This window comes from Schistosoma haematobium, chromosome 1 (assembly GCF_000699445.3).
Source record: "Schistosoma haematobium chromosome 1, whole genome shotgun sequence".
Classification (NCBI taxonomy): domain Eukaryota; kingdom Metazoa; phylum Platyhelminthes; class Trematoda; order Strigeidida; family Schistosomatidae; genus Schistosoma; species Schistosoma haematobium.
Genome location: NC_067196.1, coordinates 84,140,982 through 84,166,431, shown reverse-complemented (window position 1 = coordinate 84,166,431; position 25,450 = coordinate 84,140,982). Strand labels below are relative to the sequence as shown.

At 33.5% G+C, this 25,450-nt stretch overlaps 1 protein-coding gene across 1 annotated transcript in view; it reads right to left on the bottom strand.

The window, feature by feature from the left end:
• Nucleotides 1-1,681: 1,681 nt before the first annotated feature.
• PGANT9 (putative polypeptide N-acetylgalactosaminyltransferase 9) overlaps nt 1,682-25,450 on the bottom strand; it is a 46,621-nt gene continuing 22,852 nt past the window's right edge. Inside the window, exons 9-14 of the mRNA XM_051209888.1 lie at nt 17,318-17,435; nt 13,663-13,851; nt 12,212-12,340; nt 7,385-7,495; nt 5,519-5,650; nt 1,682-3,911 (exon numbers count right to left, since the gene is read on the bottom strand). Of these exons, the coding sequence (XP_051075360.1) occupies nt 3,759-3,911; nt 5,519-5,650; nt 7,385-7,495; nt 12,212-12,340; nt 13,663-13,851; nt 17,318-17,435 (832 nt within the window). The 3' untranslated portion in view covers nt 1,682-3,758. The remainder of the gene's footprint in view (nt 3,912-5,518; nt 5,651-7,384; nt 7,496-12,211; nt 12,341-13,662; nt 13,852-17,317; nt 17,436-25,450) is intronic.

The following is a 25,450-nucleotide window of genomic DNA, read 5'->3' as shown; positions in this document are numbered from 1 at the left end:
TGAATTTACTTAATAGATAATCTTATTTAACAAGCTGGCGATATGTAATCGGACGTCGTTATCTTTTCCTAAATAACAACACTCCTAAAATGCTTGGCGTTTCTAAGATCCATCTTCAAAAAGTGATGAAACAGTTCACAGGAATAAGTCTAGACGATATGTTGCACTGAAAAGAACATATTCAGGAACTAAATAGATGTATCAAAATGGATTACACATATCACTTTCTCGAAATCCACTTTACAGATTTTTCGATTAGCTTTGCTTTTATACTGAGTATTTATCTACTTAATAGTCAACAAGTGACGTCCCCTTGGTTAATATCCTTGTGGATTCCTCTATAAGTATGCGGTTGCATCACAACTATGTACTTCAGTAGTTCTTTGAAGTCTTTGGGACTCAAAAAAATATTGTGCCATCAACTTTACACTATACTAGGTTCAAAATATTTGACTATCATATTGAAAAAAACTGTTAATTTCAAATATGCTAATATAGCATGCTTTTACTTTAATTGGTACCGCCGCCAATCAAAGATCCCTGTAATAATAAGTTAAAGCAAATTTAGGAAATTTTTTAAAGTATGAATAACTGAGATAAAAATAAATCAAAGTGATGACTTAAAAATTTCTGTTTTCTTCCTTATGCCTAAATGAGTAGCGAAATGCTTTTTTATTATGAAGTAATCATCGTCCGCAATCAACAGCAGAATGAGCTTCAATTAAACAGCCACTACATACATAAACTGTCTAGACAGAACCGACAAATTATAGAGAAATGTAATAGAATAATAGAAAGATGACACCAACACGTTCCTAATCCCGGCATACCCACACTAGAAGTAACACACATATGATTGTTTAGTCCAGAGTGTATGATAAATAAGGACACTCTAACAGAAGATATATTCGTTTAGAGTCAGAATAAAGAAAAAAGTCGAAACAAACAGATTGAGTTGCAGTAACTTCCGGCTGCAAAATCCACTATTCATACATCAATACTGGTTACTAGTGATCATAAAGAGTTGAATTAGTCTAACATTTCATTATTTGTGAGAATTGGTTTATTGCTATCGTATAATAATGTCAGTTTCACTAAATTTCCAAGAGCATGAAATGTTGAAAAATTCATTCTTTCAAGCCCCACAAAGTTGGCGGCCTGCTTGAACATCTGGGCTATCTGTTCCTGCCATCTAGATATTTTAACAAGTTATCTAGTTTTGTTTGTTTTAATACATCATTATGTCTAATAATCGCATAACCTATTCAGGTGCGTTTCTGAAAAGTGTACAACCTCTCGTTGTACATGTTACAATGGCCAAAACAGAGATATTGTGGTCGTTGGCAATATGCAGCGAAAAGAATGTACATTATTCAGATGTTCATTTACTGGACTGTTAACATCTAACTGGCGATCACTCAATATTTATCGACAAGATCGACCGAGAAGTCAGAACTGCAAACTTGTTGAAACATTTTGTGCTGAGAATTCCATAGTTTATCAAAAATATAATATTGAATAAAGCTAATATTAATAAATAGCAGATATTTTGAACAAAAGATTGACAAATATCACTTTATTAAAGGCTTCTCATTTACAACTATTGAAGCAAATTACTTAAAGCTAGCATAATTTGCTTGTAGTAAAATCTTGTTATTGTTGCCAAATAATGGTCATACTGGCTGTTTATTATTCGGCAAGTGTGAACTGTCAACCGACTTTTCTTTACGAAACAATGATAGAGTTTACCAGGTAATTATACGTTTGTGGATATATCTTCAGCATACGTTCGTCATTTAGTCAGTCGTTTGACATTAGCTTTGTGCAGATCAGCACAATGGAAGCTACTGTGCAAGTGGTACACATACACAGACTAAATTCAACAGATTGTCTATTCCATTTTGTTGTCACCACGTTAATTTCTCGTCATTTTGTGAGTGTGATAACTGAGCTGTCAAGACTTAATGTTTTTTGAAGACCACCTTCAACCAGTAAGCATCGAACATAGAGTATATGACGTTGAGTTACCTAGACTAATGGCCTCATTGAAACCTGACCGGTAGGATTCGATCAGCACTAGAAATCAAATAAATATAATATCGGTTAAAACTTTATGGTTAATCTCTGTAAGTGAAGGTGAATGGGTATTGTCTTAATAGATTTATTTTTTATTTATTTACTTGAACATATAAATACTGGTACAACGGGGCACCGAATACATATGCGCCACACAAGTCACTTGATTTGTATGTGAGCTGTAATACTGTTTGGGTGACCAAACCAAAGCAGGTAGTTTTCTTAGGGGGCCACACCCGGAGCCTTCGACCCAAAGGTCTGATCCACGAGGCGATGGAGCAACGTAAGGAAATGCAGTCTCACGGTGGGCGGTGACCAATAAGTGGTTCATACGCTATTTGTTCCTTCAGGATACTAGAACCCATGTGCACCATTGGTTTGGAACTGGGGTGAACTCTCCATCTCCACCAACCCAGTTAAAGTACTGGATATCCACTTTTCGTCCTCTCAATTTCGTAAGCAACACCCTCGCCGCGAGAGAGCAGTGAGTTGGTCTTCCCAGGTAGTGGCTGTATACGCGTAGCCATGTGAGAGCATTTCGAGAGGGGAAGCTAACTCTCCTCACCTTCGGCCGTACCAGGGCATCTGCGGACATCAATATGAAGTATAACTATGAAAAGTGTGAGAAGATTGAATCATTAGTATAAAGTAAAAACCGATCTGACAATCATGTAACTACGTTAAACCATCGAATGCACCTTGTTCAATAAAAAAAGTTTTGAGAAAAGTCAGTTATAAAATATTTAATTCGAGAGAAAACGAAATATGTAAAAAAAGAAAACGTAAGATTATGGTCACATTGTTTCATAACGATATTTGTTACTCTAGAGAAGTTTATAAAATACCTCAAAATAATAATGATTATCATCAAAAGAAATTCATGTCTCAATTCTCAATAGGCACTTACATACAGTTTGTTTTAATGAATAAATAATAAAATGAAATAAATTAATTTGATACATAAAACAACAACAGGGGTAATACAATCATTTCTCCATGTATATATATATCTGAAATGAACGAGAACGATGATTGTGTAACAGCCTCATAATTCAAAGTATGGGAAACATGTTGTGAAGCAAAACAAAAGAGTTTTGTAATGAAAAATAGACTAAAATACATTTTGAAAACAAACCATCATTCTATAGAATAACAACCATAAAGTTGAGGGGTAGATAATAAATAAACAAAATATTGAGCATCGTTTATTTGTACATTCAATTACATATTATAAATGAGAAATAACCAAACACCATGAGAAAGGCACATTAGTGAATATATAAAAAAAAATTGGACTCATACTGGTTATCTATCTTGTCTGTTTGTTTGTTTATTTTATTGGTTGTAATTTTTTACAAATTTATCTAAATATTACGTAACTGTTATCACAGATAAACGAAATTGTAAAAATGAGCATGATATGTTATCACTAGGCTTAACCAATTTACACATTGGATGTTGAAAACACAACAACAACAAAAAATAAATTGATAGCATAATACAATATCTGTGTACTTTCCATTCTATTCACAAAACCTTTGTTTAAACAGATTGTACATCTAAGGAAAGACATTGTTGTTTTCTCATGTTAGTACAAATACATGTTAATAGATATATATACACATGAAGTAGTTGAACACGAAATAATAGATTGGTAATTATTCCAATGTGTTCAGTCAATATTAAAATCGATTAAAATCTACAGCGGTTGGCATATACGGTTTGCGATTAAATTTCCATTGTTGCTTTAATGATCCAGTACATGAGGCAAGTTGAACACTGGATTTTTCAATATTGATCTCTAAACATCGTCCTTCATGACGAATAGTATTGTCCTGTAAATTAGAAAGTAGTTTAAGAATAATTTCAGTTTGATTAAACAAACTGTTGGATTTACCTTATTTTCAATTAGAATTCAATAGTAATTGAATATTGCAGTGGACAGTTTTTTAAAAAAAAAACAACATTGCTAGAAAATAAGTAGTATACTATTGTAGTAAACAAGAATTTAGTTGGGGACAACTAATTCATTGTTAAATATAAAATTACAGAATGTCTTCCTAAAATGTGAAAACAATACATTAAGTACTGCATCTGCACATCATTCCATCAATTCTCCTTTACATCTTTCATAATTCTTCCAATTCATAACCCCTTTATGTTTACCTTTCTGCTTTATTCAGTTCAATCTTCTCAACCTTCTTTTGACAGGCATTCCACTTCTGGTCGGCGTTACATACTACTTAGAACTGTCAACATAAGTTGCATACAGCATACTATGTTGTCTACTCTTTACTTTAGATCAAACGATAACTGTAAGCTTCAGAGCTCAATTCACAAGTTTAATATATTAACGCACTATGTTAAAGATTCGAATTTTCTGGTACTCATCACCAAATCATATTGATAGACAAGAATAAACTGATACTATTTGACGCAACAGTCACATATAGACCGATCAATTGATTCAAGTCATTGATCCACAGAAATTAAATGAATAAAATAATCGAATCCATGAGTCTATATAAGGTAGACTACTGGTGAAAACTTCGAAGCACTAGACAGGCGTTTCGTCCTAGTATGGGACTCATTAGCAGTGCACATCTACGACCCACACATGGGACTCGAACCCAAAACATTCGGTCTCACGCGCGTACGCTTAGCAATAGAAAGTACTGCTGATTGTCGTCTGCACCTGGAATCTCGCAAATGGTGGTTAGAAACATTCAGTCATGAGGAACTTGTAATGGTCATGTAAGTACGTTATTGTTATATCCCGACGAGAATTATGAATGGTAACTTTTAAGAACTATTTATCGACCAATACGATACATATACTTTTACTGTATAATTGTTAAGTAACTAAACTATGCGTATTCATGTTGCTGATATTATAAGTTTTATTTTGACAAATAGACTATTATTATACGAGTTATGCCAAGTACATTAATTACAGTCCCCCACATTCACAGATACTTTTGGCTACATGTACAAATGTTGTTTTCCACTTTGTGGTACGATATGCTCTGTTTCGTTTGTATATAAACCAAGTACTTTTGAAAAAAAATTTATATCGCAGAGGCTGAGATTGGTGTTTTGGACTTAACAAGCAGGGCTAGGCAGGAAGAAGGAGCGATAAGGACTCTAGACTACTCATACGGCTTTACGCGTTATTGGTCCGATCGATAAATCACTGTTCTCTAATAGGCGGTATCATTACGTCATATATTAATAGGGGTCAAGGCCACAAGTTACAAAAAGTTGAAGACGGCATAATATGACCTATTAATTGTTCATGGTAAGCAGGTATCATCAATTGCTAGGGCCAACTGAGTTTAAACGAAATAATTAAACATATTCTTCTCCAGTCAAATTTTCTATATTAAATAATATGACGATTTTGCAGATGAAAATAACTTTTACTACAAATTAGAAGACGTACTTCGTCATAAGTAAACTTTTGATTACCCTGTGCACCATGACAACGATATAAACCAACGGTATTGTTTTTCGTACCAGAATCAAAACAAAAATCATCACGTCGAATTTCATTGTTAGGTGATAATAACCAAAACTAGAGAGAAAAAATACAAATAAGAAAACGAATTAAGTTAAGATTCAAAGGATAAAATGCTTGTTTACTTATTCACCTTCTCAACTAAGATTTTTTCAAATACAAAACTTTAATAATTTTTCTATCTGAGCATATTAGTTATGACATTCTGGAAACCAGGTTTAATGGAAGTAAGTAGCAGTGATGTAGACCATTTAACTTCAGAAAAATTATTTGGTCTTGAGTATGCGCATGATATAACCAATCTATTCAATCTGGAATAAATTAGTTAACAATAAGTGTCCATGGCTACACCATGTACTTTCCTCGTCCTAAGTCCAATATTCTAAACTGAGAGCAGTCCCGACCATTGTTGCTACCTTGACGTTGTGGTCAGGCTTGCCTATCGTGATGAAGCAACCGAGCTATACTGGCTGGAACAACTGTTCCTCAAGGTCCTACCATGTCAGACAGGTCGGCTGAAGAGCGGCAAGACTAAAAGCAACAAACCCAATGTCCGAAAGCAAAGTCGTACTGCTGACTGTACAGAGGTGTGAAAGCAGTAAGGTGTTTCCTTCAGACAACCAGCATGACAGCAATGCTGCCTTCCCACAAGGAGGGGTGGGGTTAGAAAAGGTCGACCCTAAAAATGCACACCTCGCCTTATCCCACAGGTATCCGTCTCCGGCGGTAAGGTCTCAACAAGTACGGAACTGACACAAAAATTACCCATAAAAAGGTCGTGTGTGACCGATCTCAAGCAGTTGTCCCTTAGGCACTGCGGTCAAGCTCTTAGGTCACTAAGACCACCTCTTACCCGATTTCCTTTTCAGGTACCTGCAGAAGAACCCTTCACGGTGTGGGCAACCGGGAAGTGATAACCGCCCTCATACCTCTGATAGCACTCAAGACCACTGTATTCATAATCAACCTATTCAAACTGAGACCAGCATTTGTTGGCACCCATTGTACGTGATGAACCAGTAGTAGTAGTTGAGAAGTTTATGCATCTAAGTAGCTGTGTGAATGCTGGCGGTGGACTGAGTGATGAGATCAATTTACGTATAGTAAAGGTCGAAGAGGCATATTATAAGCTGGGGGGCCTCTGACGCTGACATCATGTTAGATTTTCTGCACAAGATTGGCTTTATAACGTATCGAGGACAGTAGTTCTACTCTATGCCTGTAAAACCTGGCCCCTTAGAGTTAAGGATGTTCACTCACTCTAAGCTCGACCATAGTTGTCTCCAAACGATGAATGATGTTCATTAGGAACGCCATGTTAGTAACTCTGAGGTTTGAAAGAACCAATAACTCATTTGATAACACCATCTTGAAACACTGACCTCAGTAGCTTGGGTATATGTTATAACTATCAAAAAGTTTACAAGTTCGTCGATCAATAATGTCACCTTTATCCAAAGCTTTTCACAGAGCCTTATATGTAATTGACACATCTTATTCAGAATTAACAATACACTGACTGCATCTATACTTCCAAAATGATTAGTTATGCCTTAAAGTTTATTGAACATTAATTAGATTCTAATGTAAAAATTTCACAAATTTCGATTCGTCAGTAATTAGTCAAAAATATCTAAAAAACGCTTCCCATTAAGATACATCAAGTGTAATAATTTATTAAGAGAAAATTATTCACAGTACTCTATGTTGTACTGTAAACTATTATTGGTATTTATGTCACTCCTATTTCATTATTCAACATAGCTATCAATAATCAATCGATTAACTGACTTGATTGCCACCTTGTTTATGACATGGCCATATTTTGATAATAGTTTGTTTTTTATCTCCAGTACGAGGAGTTGGTGAATCCAAACAGTGTGGACCAGCAGCACTTTCAATCTACAATATTAGAAATATCGATGAATCAACTAATCATCAAGTACTCTATATATATTTGTTAAACAAGGTAAAAATTACCAAAGAATAGACCTTTATCAATATAGATTTATTTTGATGGAACTTTGTTCTCTGAGCTGGATGGTTTGGTCGTGGAGCGTTCATCGTTCATCTGAACGACATCATCAGCACAAACTTCAGGTACTGATGATTTCGATCAGAAGAACGATGATCCATCTCAGAGAACAAAACTTCGAAATCATCCACCTGAGTTACAAATATTCTCCACCATCTCATATAGATTTATTCAATATTTGTTCAAGTAACGTCACGCCATAAAAGAAGACTGCTAAACGTATTAAATAACTGCTTGTTACGTTATTTATTTGTATTTGGTAGGACGAAATGATTTGATATCCCTAGTATTGAATAGTCTCCTATACTGCACGATTCTACTTTCTGAGGGTTTTCAATTTATCATCATAGACCTACTGCTGGAAATAACTTGCTCGTCGACTGTATTTTCGGTCTTAGATCTCCTTCCACGAGGTCCACTTTATCGATTGAGAATACACAGATCATATAGTCCTGCTTGTTGAAGTTGCTCATAAAAGGCAGAGTCTTTTGGTAGCACTGAGCAACAATTTCAGGGTGTTTGGGATGTGTTTTTCCCACTCTAAATGCAAACTCTTGCCTAAAGACTGACCTGCGTCAACACCTGTACTAAGGATTGAGAGTGAAGTAGTCGAACCATTGAACCAGAACATCTACTCTTCAACTAATCTCTGACATGAATAGTTTAATGTCGCCAATTTGTCCTTTCCATTTGTTTTCAAAAATACAAAATTCATATATGGCTACTGCAAAACATCTTACTTCACAAAGACTTATATTACCAAAATGAAAGTTGGGGGAATTTGAACACAGTTTCACATGTCCGAATGAACAAAGGACACAAGACAGTTTGGAGGAATGTGACTGATGAAGCTGGTTGATCGAATGACGAAAATCAGAAAGACAGAATTATAAATGACTGACAAACCATCAAATGTAAGCATGATTTCTCTCAAAAAAATACTTCGTTTGAAACAAACAAATCTGAAACTTCGAATGGAAATGATTGATTGCGTCCAATTACGAACACACGTTACATCAATTCACTACCAACATAAATAGTTCATTTTAAACATTTTAACTGAAGTAAAGCTTCACGTTAACACTCTTCAGTTAATTTTCTGAATTCAAATATATCTACAGTCAAATTTACCGATCGCCGATAGTCCAACCGAAGCAACATTAAACGTTCCAACTAAAATCACATATATGCATATGTTAATTTAGAAGGAGACGTGTTATCAATGAACAACGCAGGTTCGACGTTTTAAATGAACATAAAAGTGCAATAAACTGAAGTGAGCAATCACGGAAGAAGCAGCAGACCATGAAAGTAAATTTTGCAGTGTAAAAGTATTCAGTGGCAGTTTTTGTACGTGATAAAGACTACACTGTTCGTTGGATTTATAATCTAATCACATATGGATCTTATTTAAAATGGCGATTTCAGGTTAATTTACTACTGGTAACAAAAATCAGACTGCCTAAAAGAAATTGGTGATAACTAAGGTTATTAACCATCGAATTTATTGATGTGCTTACAGGTCTCATTTTATATTATATTTTGTTCGGAAGTATTGTGAAATATGGTGAAAATAAAAATACAGCAGCAGGTAATTAGAAGTTGCTCATAATCTATGTTGAAGTTTTTCCTTAATATAGTTTATTATATCCTCAACTCAAAAATAATCTCACAAAACATCTCCAGGTTCCGAACTTGATGTGTTTTGGAACAGTTACCACAGTAACAAAACCAAGTCATACATTTTTCGTGTACTAAACTGTTGTAGTGTAGGTTGCTATGTTAAGCCCAATTCCCTTATTCTAACTTTATCCATTCTTCTTGAGTTACGTTTTGACCTTGTTAATTATTCATTTATCAGCCTTGACTGTTTTTATATGAGAGTATATGTAAGTACACTTCTTATTCTTTTCATCACATATCTGTAACTTGTTTATATCTGGCTATAAATACTGATTAACGCATGATTAAATGGAGTTGGTTCACACGCCTTCTCTTTATTCGCGATCTAATACAACCTTTATCCAAGTCCATCAGTGACGAATCAATACACATTTTTAAAAAATATGTTCACTCATAACAAGGGGTTTTGTAACGTCCCATATTAGTTCCAGGAAGACAGTTATCCAAAAGAAATTCAACGAGGCTTGTTGTCAAGAATAAGAATGTAAAACTTAAACAAGGTGATTTCAAAGAGAAACACTATTTATTTTCGCTGAAGTATACGTATTTTAATCACCATCTCATTAAATAAACCTTCAGATTTTATGAGATGTAGGTTTCAAGAAATTTTCTACAATCTAGTAACTTGCTGATTGTTTCACTGGTTATGCAATTTGTCATAGCATAGATTTCTGGCCATTTCGTGAGTGCATCAGCCATGACTAAAAACACTTTTCATCGTGGTGGGCCTGCAATATCTGAGTGGAGACTCTCTCAGGGACCATTGGGCTTTTTCCTTTGTTGTGGCCCACTCGACCTAAGGCTTTTGGCTGCTTGCAAGCACAACGAACAATTGAGGCACCTAGTTTCGATATCTCGATCCATTGTAGGCCAGTAAGCGTAGCTTCGAGCGAACGACTTTGTATAATAGATGCCGGGATGGCAAATGTGGAATGGTCTCAAAACCTTGTGGCGCAATGTTTTTCGTAAAAATAATTTTGCCGCCGAACATAATACATGAATCACCAATCTTGAGTGAGTTCCGTCAGAGAAAATATTGCAGCAGTTCTCCTTCAAAACGACGGTTCGGCCACTTGGTGAGAAGACAACACTTAACTTCTCCTAATATATTTTTATTTTCCATAGCTTCTTTGATAGCTTTGAAAGTAACTGGTAGACCATCGACAGCGTCTTCCCAATGAGTAGGAAAATTAAATTTTTTGACGTTTCGTGACTCAGTGTGGGCCATTTCTTCAGAGGATAAATAACCAAACCAAAATAATTCCATGTTTAAATAGTACAACGGAACAACACAAGAATATTTTTCTTCACGTTTCACTTGTGAACCAAACAGTCTATACAAGGCATCGGCTTGTACAAAATAAGTAGTGTGATGATACTTAATCTTGTAGTTGTAACCCAAGAATGTACTTCTCAATCGTTACAGTCTGTTCGCGGTATACACCGGAATCTTTTTTTCGACCCGAATGTGGCCAGCAATGGTTTATGGTAAGTTAATATCGTAAACTGACATCCAAATATCATCTCGTGAAACTTCTTTACAGCAAAGAAAAATGTCAATGCATTCTTCTTGATCTGACTGTAGCTAAGTTCTGCTGTAATTAACGATCTAGCTGCACTTGATATGGCTTTCTCAGATTCATTGGGTTAGATATGTGAAATCACTGCTCCAATTCCATAATTTGACGCATTCGCTGCGATCACAATAGTAACAGCTGGATCATCATATCAAAAGTATTATCTATCAAAATAATTTCTCAGTTTTATTCACATTCTGCTTTTCAACGTTCATACTATGTTTACTATTTGCCTAAAACAAAAGGTACAAGTTTCCATGTTGAAATATCATTTCAATATAGTATTTAAGGCTAATAATGACATTTCCAAAGGAGTTTATTTTCCAGTTCTTACAAGGTCACCAATAAATATGACAGAATATATCACTGGGAATGTCCAATATTATGGTTAAGGGAAATTATTCATGGATGATGGATTGAAATAGATAAGCAAAGGTAACAGAAGACATTTTTAACAATAAGAAACGGAGTAGTGACTTGACAAAGCTTCAGAATTTGTAGACCGCAAAAAATACGAGAAATTTCTCATCCGGTTAAGTGTAACACAGAAAAGAAAATGTAGTTCGAATATGATAAAACATGGCTGCAAACGTTTGTTGAAATAATAAACCATTTATCAGATAGATTTCATTGAAATCACTGACTTATGAATGATGAAATCAATGTTGGTTCAATAAATCTCAAGAAAATGTTATACATAGACAAGATCATATTAGTACAATAGAGATAAATTAAGCTGTAATCAGTATAATTATATAGGATAATAGACTAACAATCGTTTATAGCCAAATAAAAGATCGGTGCAAGTAACCGTAATTACTCATTTTGACTAGCATCACGTCATCTTTGAAAACATGAATTTTCACTAACTTCCCTGTAATCGTATTGTAAAACGCAAAATCTTGGTAATTAAGATCTCTGTCATTTATTCTGGTCAAAATACTCATTTTATCCATACATACGAAACAACGTCTCAAACTGTCAAGCCCAATGAGCGAGTGTTCGTCACCTCTAGATAACATGTACGCCTACACGAGCATTGCCAACTAGCACAAATCCTTGGTCCAGGTATACTTTTGATGTCCAACCATCTAACGTCCCATCATGGTAAAAATAATGTCGATTTAACCTGACTAGTGATAACGTGATCAATATAATTCGACTAACACCAAGAAGGACGCGGCATAAATGACATTAGTAACTACTCAGTGACTGATCAGTTGTAAAAACATAAAACAAATTTCAAATATAACTTGGGGAATAGTTCATGTTTAAACATTGAATTCCGTAGAAAACAGAAAATGTACGACAAAAAAAACTTACATCACCAGAAGCCAAAGCTTTCGAAGGAACAAATAATTCAGGATAAACATTGGTTAAATACCAATCAAATGAGTGACATTTCAGTTTTTCTCGTAAGGCTTTGCGTTCTGAAACATCTCCAAAATCAATCTAAATCAGAGTAAATACAGAAAGGAGAAAATCATTTATTACGCGATTAATCGCAAAAAGTTGATTGCGTCTCCTGAAAATTACTGTATTTTACCTTAAAAAAAAAGAATGAAAATATTTATGAATCCAACATGTACTCTAAAATGAATGCTGAAATTTTGATTCTCGACTACTTTTGGACATTCTTGACCAGATCAAAAATACCGAAAAATGACCTTATAAAATAATTACACTATTATAAACATTTTCAAAATTAAGCTGCATTAGTTTTGAAATGAGAAGTAAAAATTCGTTTTCACCTCTCGGCTTATAATGCTTGCAAATTCTGGCAATGATGAGGCAACCGCATAGGATGCACATATGCCAATAAGAGACTGATCAATTGCAGTCTTAAACATCAATGCGAAGATTCAAACAACCAATAAAATAGCAGTGTTTGAAGCGAACGGTACCAGATTTGAGTCCCGTAGTGAACATCAACACTGAGATGCAGGTTCATCCAGCCGATGAGTCCTAAAATAGGACGAAACACGTGTCCTAGATTCCATACCTAACCACTATCTGTCTCTTCTCACGAAAAAATTTTAGTTTAAAAATTTATGCACACGCCGAAGAAGACATAATGATAGAGCCTGTTGAATAATTTCAGCAAATAACCATTGCTATTTAGAAAATATGGGATTTGATTAGAAATCGGATCCACAGAGCGCTTTTCAATAGTTAAGGCAATAATCCACACAGGATGTACAAATGTCAACACAGAACATCCAAAATTCATCCGTTATTATCAACAATGAAATGATTCAAACACTTACACGATAAGAAGAAAAAGATTATGTTCAGTTTTAGGTGGTTCGGTTAACCTACTTATCATCACCATTTTCAATTCATCAAATCAACCCGTGTCAATGTTATTGTTAAGATGCAATCATCATTTATTCCTAAGTGTGAATGAAAATAACTATATAGATAATTATAAATTCAAAGCACATTATAACTGATATCAACATGAGGAGAAAGATATTTTTTGGATAATTGTCAATTTTGTCTATGAAAGGAAACATACAGGAATTCAGAACAAAGGTTTTCTTCCTCTAACTGAATATTTATCCAACACGTTATTTTCACTATAACAAAAAGGCGGTAAAATGAAAGTGTCACATAACAGAATGTTGTTTATATAGCTAACGAGTTTAGATAGGAATGATTTGTGAAGCTTATTAGGGTAACCTGAACTTATTTTACAAGCAATATATCCCTGAATTTAGTAAGTTATATACATTCAATAAAAAGCAAATACAATTTAAGTATAGCAAACTTACCGTGTTAAATCCAATACGAGCATGATAAAATCGTTTATAATCATCAAGCCATACATCAGCCAAACGGAGTAGATTTCTTTTCAAAGGATCTTTTACATTAATGTTCCATTTGTATGGTGAACGACTACGAAAAATATGTCCAACAACACTGCACACGACAGTTTCTAAACTACCACCACACATCCAAACCTAAATAGTACATATCACAAATGATGAATAGATTGAAAGGAGGAAAGAAGTAACGACATGATCTAGTAGTTATTGTATACTTAATAATTTCATTACTAAAAGTGAAGGATTTTAAAACTACACAGAATTAAAGCATATCACAAAACAACAAACACCCTTCAAAATACTTTAGTTTTCTCCAAAAGAAAAAAAATCACTTTTACGTTAATAAATAACTGTGTCTAGAAATTAGGATGTGTTGAATGTGATGCCTTCAATATTGAAGAGTCATCTCGTGAAATCTCGACTCGAGCCGAAAAGAATCTTAGTATATACACAGAAACCACCTAATAATCCCGTAGAACTGGATAGACTTCAAATTAAATCAGCAACATCAGTTTACGCCATTTTCAACAACCATCAAATCGAAATCAAAAACATCAAAATCATACAAAAAGGCTTTTCAACTACAAAGAAAGCAGAATAGCTGAAACTTTCCATATAATGCTTAATCCTACTGTTGTCAATAGAAAAGACAGCCTCACTATCCATACGACTTGAGCTATCTATCCAAGCTACCATGTCTGATATTACTCATCTTTCACACTATTATCGTACATACAAATTAAACTCTATCCTTCCTCACCACAAATGTCATATTTATTCATCCCTGAGCATACATAAATGCACACACACAATTTACATACATATCGCACATAAATTATCTTGACCGGAATGACATGACATTGACTTGTCCAGACCTCTTTTTTTGACTGATCGCATCTAATATTCTTGCTTTGTTCCTTTGTATTATTTAACCTTGGGTTAATCTTGATTTGTTTGTTCATTCTCTGAAGAAGTGGCTTACACTGAGTCACAAAACGTCGGAAAATCGAATTGTTCTATACATTTGGAAATTACAAATACATTCTTTTTATTTATAATCCTACCGCACAAACTATTCAGAATTTTTTAAAATGAGAATTTATCAGAAAACTTTAAAACTCCATTTGTTTCATGAATGCTTAACTAATTTAGTCAATAATATATGATTATCAATGGATCCATTGGTCAGACACTATCAGCAACAACCTACTGTGGGAAAGAACAAACCAGATCTCAGCAGAGGAAGAAATCAAGAAGAAGCATCAAAGAAGACCAAAGAACACATTACGTCGAGAAATGGAGATAGACATGAGAAGGATGAACAACAATTGGATAGAGCGAGAAAGGAAGGTCCGGGACAGAGTGGGTTTGAGAATGTTGGTCGACGGCTTATACTCCATTGGGAGTAACAGGCGTTAGTAAGTAAGTAAGTAAAGTAATGGTGTAAAATATTTACAAACATTTTTTGATCTGGAAAAATTATCAATGATCATAAAACTAATATCTCAGTTCTACAATTGAACTATTCTTGGAAGTGAATTATTTTCATAATTCCATCGTTTGATTCTATTCCACTTAAAGACGGTCAAAGCTTAGAAACCACTTAAATTATGAATCATATAACCGTTTTCATGTAATAAATTTACTGAAAATATTCGGGAAAACATTCATTAAATATTAAAATTTCAATAAACTGTAATTATTTCGGTACTGAACTCTTAATATATTTCATAACTATCTCTACAATCACTGAACCAACTTTAGTTAAATTAGCAATCTGGTTCTTGATTGATCCATTAATAATTTATCGCTCTAAACTACTTAATGGAGCTTATATATGATTTAAAAAATGTGAATATTAAACGTTTTAGTAAAAAGACACTAAGGTAGTTTGTAAAGCGAATATATTGTAACTCAGTACCTATCTACATACAGTTTTGTGTGCTGAAGTTGAAATACAGATTATATATTATTGCTAATAGAAATTAAAAAGTGTCTGAGCAGAGATAACAGAATTTTGTTTTGGAAACATAACACAACAGTCGGCTGTCAAGTATCTTGATTACCGGGTTATATTTCCTTACACCAGAGAATGTTCGCATGTGTGAGATTTTGCATGGTAATCACTTTCCATGTCCATTATTTCAGAATTTATATTACAGAGTTAGTACACAAAGAGACGCTCAAGTGCAGGTTCTATAGTTTTGGCTGACCATGTTCCTTAAAAAACTACGTAAGAAAAGCTATTTTGATCTACGAATACAAGTGTGCCTAACTGAATATACTATAAAACATAACAAGAAATGTCAGTTATTGGGGTTTCATAAGGACAACCGACCTTACTCCATAATCCTGAAGAAATACGGAAAACTGGAAGATTCGAGGACACACTAAGTCAAGAATTGGAAGCAAAGATGAAAAGGATGAGTAGTAACTGAAAAGAATTGTCCAGGACAGAGTTCGATGGAGAATGATGGCTTGTGGCCTATGCTACTCCATGAAGAGTAACGGACATAAGTAAGTAATTAGCATTCTAAATATAAAATGCTAGTCACAATAAAAGTAGATAATCAAGCCATTAGCTTAAATCACCTAAGGTAGAATAACTGAGATATCAAACACAGTTTGATGTTATCTGATTTCAGATGAGTATTTTGTATGCAAGTTTGTAAATCGCTCTCACAGTTGTATTCTACATAACCCTTAAACACTAATAGTATTCTATAATATTCTACAAGCAACACTACAACATCATTCGAATGCTAACCAGTTTGATTGAACATTCAAGTAACTATTTCCATGGCTATTATTTCATCATTGTTTTTAAATCATTAATGAACTATTCTACTTTAAACATAATTCAACGGCTAATATACAACAAATGAATCTCCATAATTGTTGTAAAATCAAGATGAAAATAAGACAAACTAGTCGACAATAGGTTATTATATTTGACAAACTATATATTGATGTTTGTTTTTCTCAATTATCTAGATTAAGTTGTCTAAATATAAATAAGGGAGAACGGAAATACCAATCAAAACAAAATAATACAATCAACCGCCTACATAAATATGCATGCAAATATCAAAATTCATTTGTGACTATCATTATACGTAAATAGAAATCTGTAGCTCACGCAAATACATGAATTGCATGGCTGACATTCAAATAATTACTGAATATATTTTCATTTACCTCAGCAAATACGAATACACTACTGATATATATGGGTTGTAATTTGGAAGAAGTTAATATCTGGTTGAATGTTTCAGTAAAAGATGACAGACTAATGGTTACCAGACTTGACTTGATGCAATCACCTCTCAAGTTTGCATTATGCTTCACTGATTTCGGTTTGGGAAGGAGCAGTAGTGTGATTATTTGTTAAACGTAAGAAAACGTGACTTATTTCTTAAATTTCCATGAATTTTCGCTGTCCATTCAAATTAGATGAAGCAGATTAAAGGGAGTAAGACAGAAGTAAAACTAGGTTTCAACTGACCAAACAAATATACAACAAACAAACTGAACTAACTGAAATGCGAAAATTTCATTTTAAGTTAGAAGAATGCAAGCAGATATATACATTTTTGCTTACTTTGAATGACAGTTCCAAATTTTCACCTCCCCATATTTCCATACCAGAATCATACTTCCCAAGATGATTAAAATACTCACGACTTATAGCAAATAAACCACCTGCCATGGTAGGTGATCTGAAGAATAGAAACATGACGAACAGGGAAAATAAATGGATACAAGATCAATGTACACTAGTTTCTTATCACTTAAATAATGCCAGAGTATTCTTATGCACTTATCTAAATGTATTAACGAGATTTGTTCATTCTAAACAAAAAGAAATATCGAAGAAAATTTTTATCACTAGTCAACAAGACCAACTCACCACTTGTGTAGTCAGTTTAATTTAAAGTAAGTCGAGAAATAACCAAGGTTATTGAATAAAGATTATGCGATGTGATAAAATGACTACTATGTGCTGACCTACAAAACTAGGAGTATCGAACTTACTATGAGAAATAAATGTCATTGGTTTATGGATGATTGTAGGTGCGTCTAATGGTTCACCAAATGGCTTCAGTTTATAATTTAAATTATCATTGGAACACTCAAGAACGTATTTTACCTGTGGAATATCAGTTACAGTAATTAACTATCTTTAATACATACATAAATGCACACATACACATGTAAATATTCATATAGACGCAATGATCTGCAGCAGTTAATAGAATTAATACAATAATATGGGAATTTTTAGTAATTTATAGAAATAATCGTTATTCATATAGGCTAATTACATACACTTTTTACGTTGTACAACAGATAACTAATAACTGAAATGCCAATTCATTGTGTCTATATTCAATTTCATAAAACTAAAAAAAGGATCAATATTCATAAGAAATAGGTATTAGTATAGGGACTTGTGGAAATTGTAGTAATTTAACAGATGAGTTGACGAGTCTATCTAAGCTCCACAAACCCCCCTTCTGATAATAACCATATGTACGGTAGTGACTAGCTTGAAAATGGATTTCCTGGGGTTCTAGCGAGAAGCCGTGACCAGTGGAATCCAATCCGTGTCAAATGGAGAGAGTTATCCACTCCAGACAATGGATGAAGGGTTGCGTAAGATCAGGGACCGATTGAAGTTAGACATTGACACTGTTGAATGCCAGCCGGCTCAGTGGTCTAGAACGTTAAGCATTCGTGCGCGAGACCGAATTTCCTGGGTTCAAGTCCCATGTGTGGGAACTTGCATTCGCGATGCTGAAGAGTCCCTACTAGGAGGAGACGGCCGTCCAGTGTTTCCAGGTTTTTAGTGGTGCGTTAAATTGGATCGACTCATCAATTCAACTTTTAAGACAAATATTAGACTTTAAAAAAGAAATGCAACAAATAGTGTTTATTATAGTAGGCATGTGTATGTAAATACATGCAATTAATGCAGACTATCTATAAATATAACTATTGTTACCATATAAATCTCTAGTACTTAGTCAAAAGAATGAAACTAAACGAAATAAGTGATGAGTAATGAATGAAAACATTTCAAATGGAATAGCACAGTTCTTTGAGAATGGATAGAATAAATATATCACCTCAGTTAATCAACATAAAAGGAAATCCTCCTCCATATATATACACACAAACGAATTTCGAACCGTTAATAAGCATAATTCATGAGGACAATCGTCATTTATATGTTCAAATGCTACAACTATTACATGAAAAGAAATGGTAAAACAATAAAAAATAATAAAATGAGAAGACGAAGATTATAAGAACTACATATTTCTGATCTTCTTCGTCTTCTTATTACACTATCGAAATTTATCAAAGGGACTAATTGCTTAGAATAAAATGAGAACTAAGAAATAGTAATATTTACTTGGAGTAATAAACATGAAACAGATGACTGACAAAACATTATAAATATACACACATTGTTATCAATTAGATACTAAGAAAACATGATGAATTTTACGAAGAAAGCATTCGAATGATTTACTAAATTTGGACAGTTGGCATCAAGAAAATTTTAAGATATGCATTTCATCCTGTCTGAGATTCACCAAGTGGATGTACTTGTATAACAATGTCAATGCTCACAATAAAACTCAAACTCAAAAGAGTTCGTTTTACAAAGAAATGAGTTACCTATTGAGCCAGTGAGTTCAAACAACATACAATTATTCGAAGTGAAGCGCACTAGTCTCGAGTTTCAGTGTGAACATTCGTACTGGAGTGCTGACAAATCCAAAATCCGATCAAATGTGTGTACTGAACTCTATTATTATCATTATCTGAACTTATTCAAAACGGTAGATCATATAGAAACAAGAAAATGATTTAAGGGGTTCTAACCCTAAACTCACTCAATTTTAGCTTACATCATGTAAAAAGAGCAGTACGATCACCTTTTGTAAAGTGACTAGAACATTTAAAGTTATATACAAAATTTATTTCTTGATATTAAAGAGTAAAAATGATGCCATTAAAGAGGAAAATCATATCTGTAAAAGATCTCCGAAAATGAAATTTGATAAAATCCAACGTTACACACGGCAATTTGGTTCAAGCTTTTTGAAGAAAATATAATCAAACGTTGGATTTACTTTGGTTGCCGAGATATTTATTACAAATATAACTCATCACTTTTATGTTTTCCACATTAATTAGGTACCCGACTACTGTAAAACTACTCATCCAAATTTAGATTGTAGTTCTTACAAATGTTCGATTCTTCTTTTTAGGTTGCTTATAACACGTAAATCAACCCTATCCCTGAATTTTAACCATACAACCTTAGTTCTTTCTCAAACACTAAAGTGCCAATCTTAGTCTGTTTTCTGACTGATATGATGGTAAAAGTCAAAATTAGATTGATTTACTTACCCGGGCTTTTGAGAAAAGACTTTGCTGTATTGCGGAAAGTGCTGAGGGCAGTTAGCAAGATGTGTGGTGAATCTTTCGAGGTCATAAATAATATGGTTGTGGACATATAAAGTCATGCAAACTCCTGGCAGGTGTTATTTTATCAGATACTAACCATCCCCTTCACTCTTATCTTCCTCCTTGTATATCTTCTGGTAGAACGAGATGTAATTACATTAAAATCCATGCACGCAAGCAAAAGTGTAAAAGTTCTATAATACCTTACCTAGCAAATATACTCTGTGACGAACAGGTTGTTAGAGTTAACGTAATCAATAACCTGCATTCTTATTATGTCTCTAATTTGAAAAGTTGTACAGTTTTTTGGTTTTCGTAAAACCTTTCTTGTTCCTTTTTTGTCTTTCTTGCTGTTCTTTTTGCGTAAGTAACTTGTTGAAATACCCTGTGCTGAGAATTCTATATTGTACCAAAATATAATACTGAATAAAGCCATTAATAAAAAAAATAATAATAACATTGCTTCCGTTTTGATTCAATATAATGATTACTCAATGCGGTATTTGTTTTCTTTTCTCGTATGATAGTTCATTCTGTATAACATACGATATTCTTGTATTCAATGGATATGAACTATGCTCAGCTTATGATTTATTATAACTATTTTTTACATATGTGATTTCATCCTAATTATTCATCAAAGTATGTGTACTAATTAATATACAAATGAATGTATTTTCGACTAGGGTCGTCGTGTTTTGGGCGTTAATAAATCTTCACTTATACCAGTCTTTGTGTTCTTACTTTCTCGTCGTGAGAATTGCAGAGGTCTATCGTTTCGTTTATAATTGATAAGCGTTTCCGACACAACAATCAGCGATGACCAGGTATAACAAGTAGCATTCAATCAACAAGACATATCACTAATCGACTAAGAATTTAGTCAAATTCATCAGGATTATATTGAACTCTTCTTTATAATTTATAGCCTAAAATATTTATGATAAAATGGTAGCATCAAGGCGATACTTTCAGGAAAATAAAAATCTACACAAATTAAGTTGATATATATATATATATATATATATATATATATATATATAATAAAACTATTTTCACAGAATTCCCAAATATTTTACAACACACGAATGCGCATACAGTTCACTAGAGTAAATAAGAAACGAACATTAATCATCATAATAATAATACTTAGATTATTTCGAAAGGCCTATTACATATTAAAATAAAGTATAAATCATGTTATGTAATCTAGATCTAAGTATGTACAAGAATGTTGCTTATGTCAAAATGTGTATTGATAAGAGTATAGTATTATAAACTTTTATAATAATGGAATGTAAATGACAAATAAATACCATTTAGAATACCATTTGGAATAATCAAAACAAAAACATAAACTCAAATTTGTGTTTTGATGTTTGATAAAATGATGGGTTAACATTATAAAATACTAAATAGAATTTCTAAAAATACAATTATGGATTATATTAAATACAGGTCTATATGATGTAATAATGCTTCATTTATAAAAACTTAAGTAAATGTTTTAAGGATCCATTATGTAACCTTATAATTGAAGTAGTCTTTTTTTATTCTTTGAACAATGCTCTACAGAGGTATGAACATTTAAAACCCATGATACAATTAAAATATCTTGTAAATATAAATGAAATTATAAACATGTAGATAAGTTAATATTGAATAACGTGTCCTCAAATTTAGAATCTCTGTTGAAATACTTGTTATAAACAATAGTGTACGGATATAAATCATTCAATAAATAATGATTAACAGTGAAAGCCAATGTAGACCATTCAAATTAAATCTAATAACTAATAATCAATTCAGTGAATACCCATTATAGTTGCCTTTATTGTAGTCATGATAACACGATAGTGAAACAAAAAAGTGTGAATAACGAAAATTTTAATTGACACTTGTAAGGTGACTGACTTATTTGAGAAAATATGATTTGAATGCTTTTTGTATTCAACTAATCTGAGTTTTCAAAGAAGAACGTTGATTGTTGAAGCATTAAAATAATGTAAAAAAATCAGCTTGAGAAATAATCTTTGTATCACTTAAACCATAAGTTAATTATAAAAATTTTGAATAAGAAAAAAAGAATCCAGCCAAGAAAATTTTATTTCGACGAAATTTTCTTCGCTGAATTCTCTTCTTCTTATTCAATAACTTACTTACTTACTTACGCCTGTTACTCCTCGTGAAGGAGCATAGGCCGCTCACCAGCATTCTCCACCCAACCCTACAATGGGCAATTTTTTCCAGCTCTTCACAGTTCCTATTGATCCTTTTCATGTCTGCTTCGATTTCCCAACATAATGTGTTATTTGGCCTTCCTCTTTTCGCTTCTCTCTAGGATTCCAGGTTAGGGCTTGCCTCGTGATGCAGTTTGATGATTTGCGTAATGTATGTCCTATCCATTCCCATCGTCTTTTCCTAATTTCTTCTTCAGCTGGAAGTTGGTTTGTTCTCTCCCACACAAGGCTATTGCTGATGGTATCCGGCCAATGGATGTTGAGTATCTTGCGTAGGCAGCTATTTATAAATACTTGTACTTTCTTGATTGTGGTTGTTGTAGTTCTCCAAGTTTCAGCTCCATACAGTAGAACTGCCTTGACGTTCGTATTGAGGATTCTCACTTTGATATTGGTTGAAAGTTGTTTTGAGTCCCATATGTTCTTCAATTGTAGGAATGCGACCCTTGCTTTGCCGATCCTCGCCTTTACGTCCATCTCCTTGTCCATCGATGATGCTTCATAGGTATGTGAAGGATTCTACATCTTCCAGAGTTTCGCCATCAAGAGTGATTGGATTGCTGTTCTCCGCTTTGAATTTGAGGACCTTGGTTTTCCCTTTGTGTATGTTGAGACCTACTTATGCAGAGACTGCTGCTACACTGGCTGTCTTTACCTGCATTTGTTCGTGTATATGGGATAGAAGGGCTAGGTGATCTGCGAAGTCCGAATCGTCTAATTGGTTCTGAGCTGTTTATTGTATGCCGTGTTTTCCCTCAGATGTCGAGGTCTTCATAATCCAGTCAACCACCAGAAGAAAGAGGAAGGGAGAGAGTAGTTAGACTTGTCTGAATCCGGTCCTTACTTGGAATGCATCTGTCAGCTGTCCTCCATGCACGACCTTGCACTGTAGCCCGTCGTTTGAGTTCCGGATAATATTGATAATCTTCTCAGGAACTCCGTAGCGTCGAAGACGTTTCCATAACGTTCTCCTATCTACACTGTCAAATATCTTTTCATAATCAATGAAGTTGATGTACAGTGACGAGTTCCACTCAACTGATTGTTCGACGATTATCCGTGTTTTAATTTGGTCTGTGCACGACCGATCCCTACGGAATCCAGCTTGTTGATCTCGAAGTTGGGCGTCTACCACGTCAATAACACTATGGGTTATTATAACATTTTTATTGGGATAGATTTCATTACCTCAAACACCATTGTTGAAATGGCTTGAGTAGGAAATTTTTATGTCATCATTTCCATCGATTTAAATGGGATGCTTGATTTTTTTTTGGTTGCTGCCGTGATATAAGCTTAAGCTGATATGGTTCATGTAGGCTTCAGTATCTTTTACAAGTTATTTGGCATATGTCTGATTGCCTCAGTATACCAACCTTTTCTTTATCAAAAAATAAGTATGCCTTTTAGAATTCAGCTTTAGGAACTAAGTTGCGATCACAGCAGATGCTGGCAATATTTCTAAGAGATCTGTGATCAAATAGTAGTAACTTACGAGTAAATTAAAATATTTGAACATCGAAAACTATGGTCCATTTGACACAGTCTAATCAAAGTGAGCTAAAGAGAAATCGGTATAAAAAAGTCAAAGTAATTTAAACTAGGTACACGAATCCAATTTATGAAACTGGGTTGGCTAACGTTATTAGGTTGACTACCAAAAATGTCTGGATATTTATTTCCGAAAAATGATGAACATATATACAAGATCCACAAATCAAAACTGGACGACCAAGTCAACCATGTGAAGTGTGTCTTTCATAGATTATAAAAGTGCAAGAAAAAGATTGATTATTATGTAGATTAATATTTCGTGCAGATATTTTGAGTTTTGAAGTTTTGTGAAGATTATTCTTTTCACACAATTTGCATCATAGACTGATCCAACTTTGGCCATCGCTGAAAACCAAGAAGTAATGGACAACTGTTTCATTACAGCAGAGAACTACTCGGAGGTGTGAATGTACAACCCTGCCAAAGATCGAACCCAGGACGTTTGATCTCATGCACGTACCCATAACTTCTTTAGATCACTGAGCTGTAATTCCATGTTGTACATGTTTAAATACAATCAATTCGCGATATTATTTTTTGTAAACTATGATTGACACAACATTTTTTGTACAATAACTATGACTCCAATTACATATACGGTGTATAGAAAATGTAGTAGAAATTACGTAAACAATTGGTAGCTCATATCTCAATAAAAGTGGAAGCGAACAATTTGAAATTCGATTTACATTACACATGAAGTGCATTAATCAAACAAGTCTATATTTTACAGAAATTATATAAATAAAGTGATTTTCACGAATTTCAATCAACCAATATTACCAAAGAGATTAATGTAGAAAAACAACATTCAGTCAATAAAAACAATTGCATAATAGGAATAATTACTTAATCAATCGAAATATTAAATAATCATTGACTAATACTTTTACAGTAATCCTTATAAGGACAAGTAAAAAACAATGCAATATGTAGCTAATTCATTAAATTTTATAAATAATGATCTAGTTACGAAGCATTGATTGAAGTACTCATCTCGAAGTCATAAGTTCTGTCTTGTTTTTTTTAAGTCCATTGAGGAATTATTCAATTAACGTTCTTTAATTACCTGAAAGTTGTTAAATCTGACAAACAACTAATTATAAAAAACATAATAAGATGGAGTGAGAAAATCATTCGATGAAAAAGGCAAGTAAAGAAAAATCAAATGTTTATGATATGTGTTTTTTCACCTTTACTATTTAAAACTGTTCAGAATTAATTCTGGAAATTTAATCTACTTAAAGGTATAAAAACTTTGAATTTAATGGATTGTAGTCATGTCAGGATTTGACCATTGTAGTTTGATAGATAAAAAGCATATATCAGAGGAATAAAATAGATATCACTGATTATAACTGATGACAAGATGACAGAAGTTCCATAGTTTTTAAATCAAATCCTGATCTTAGCCAGATCACCACTGAAAACCTGGAAGCAATGGGTATCTGTTACGT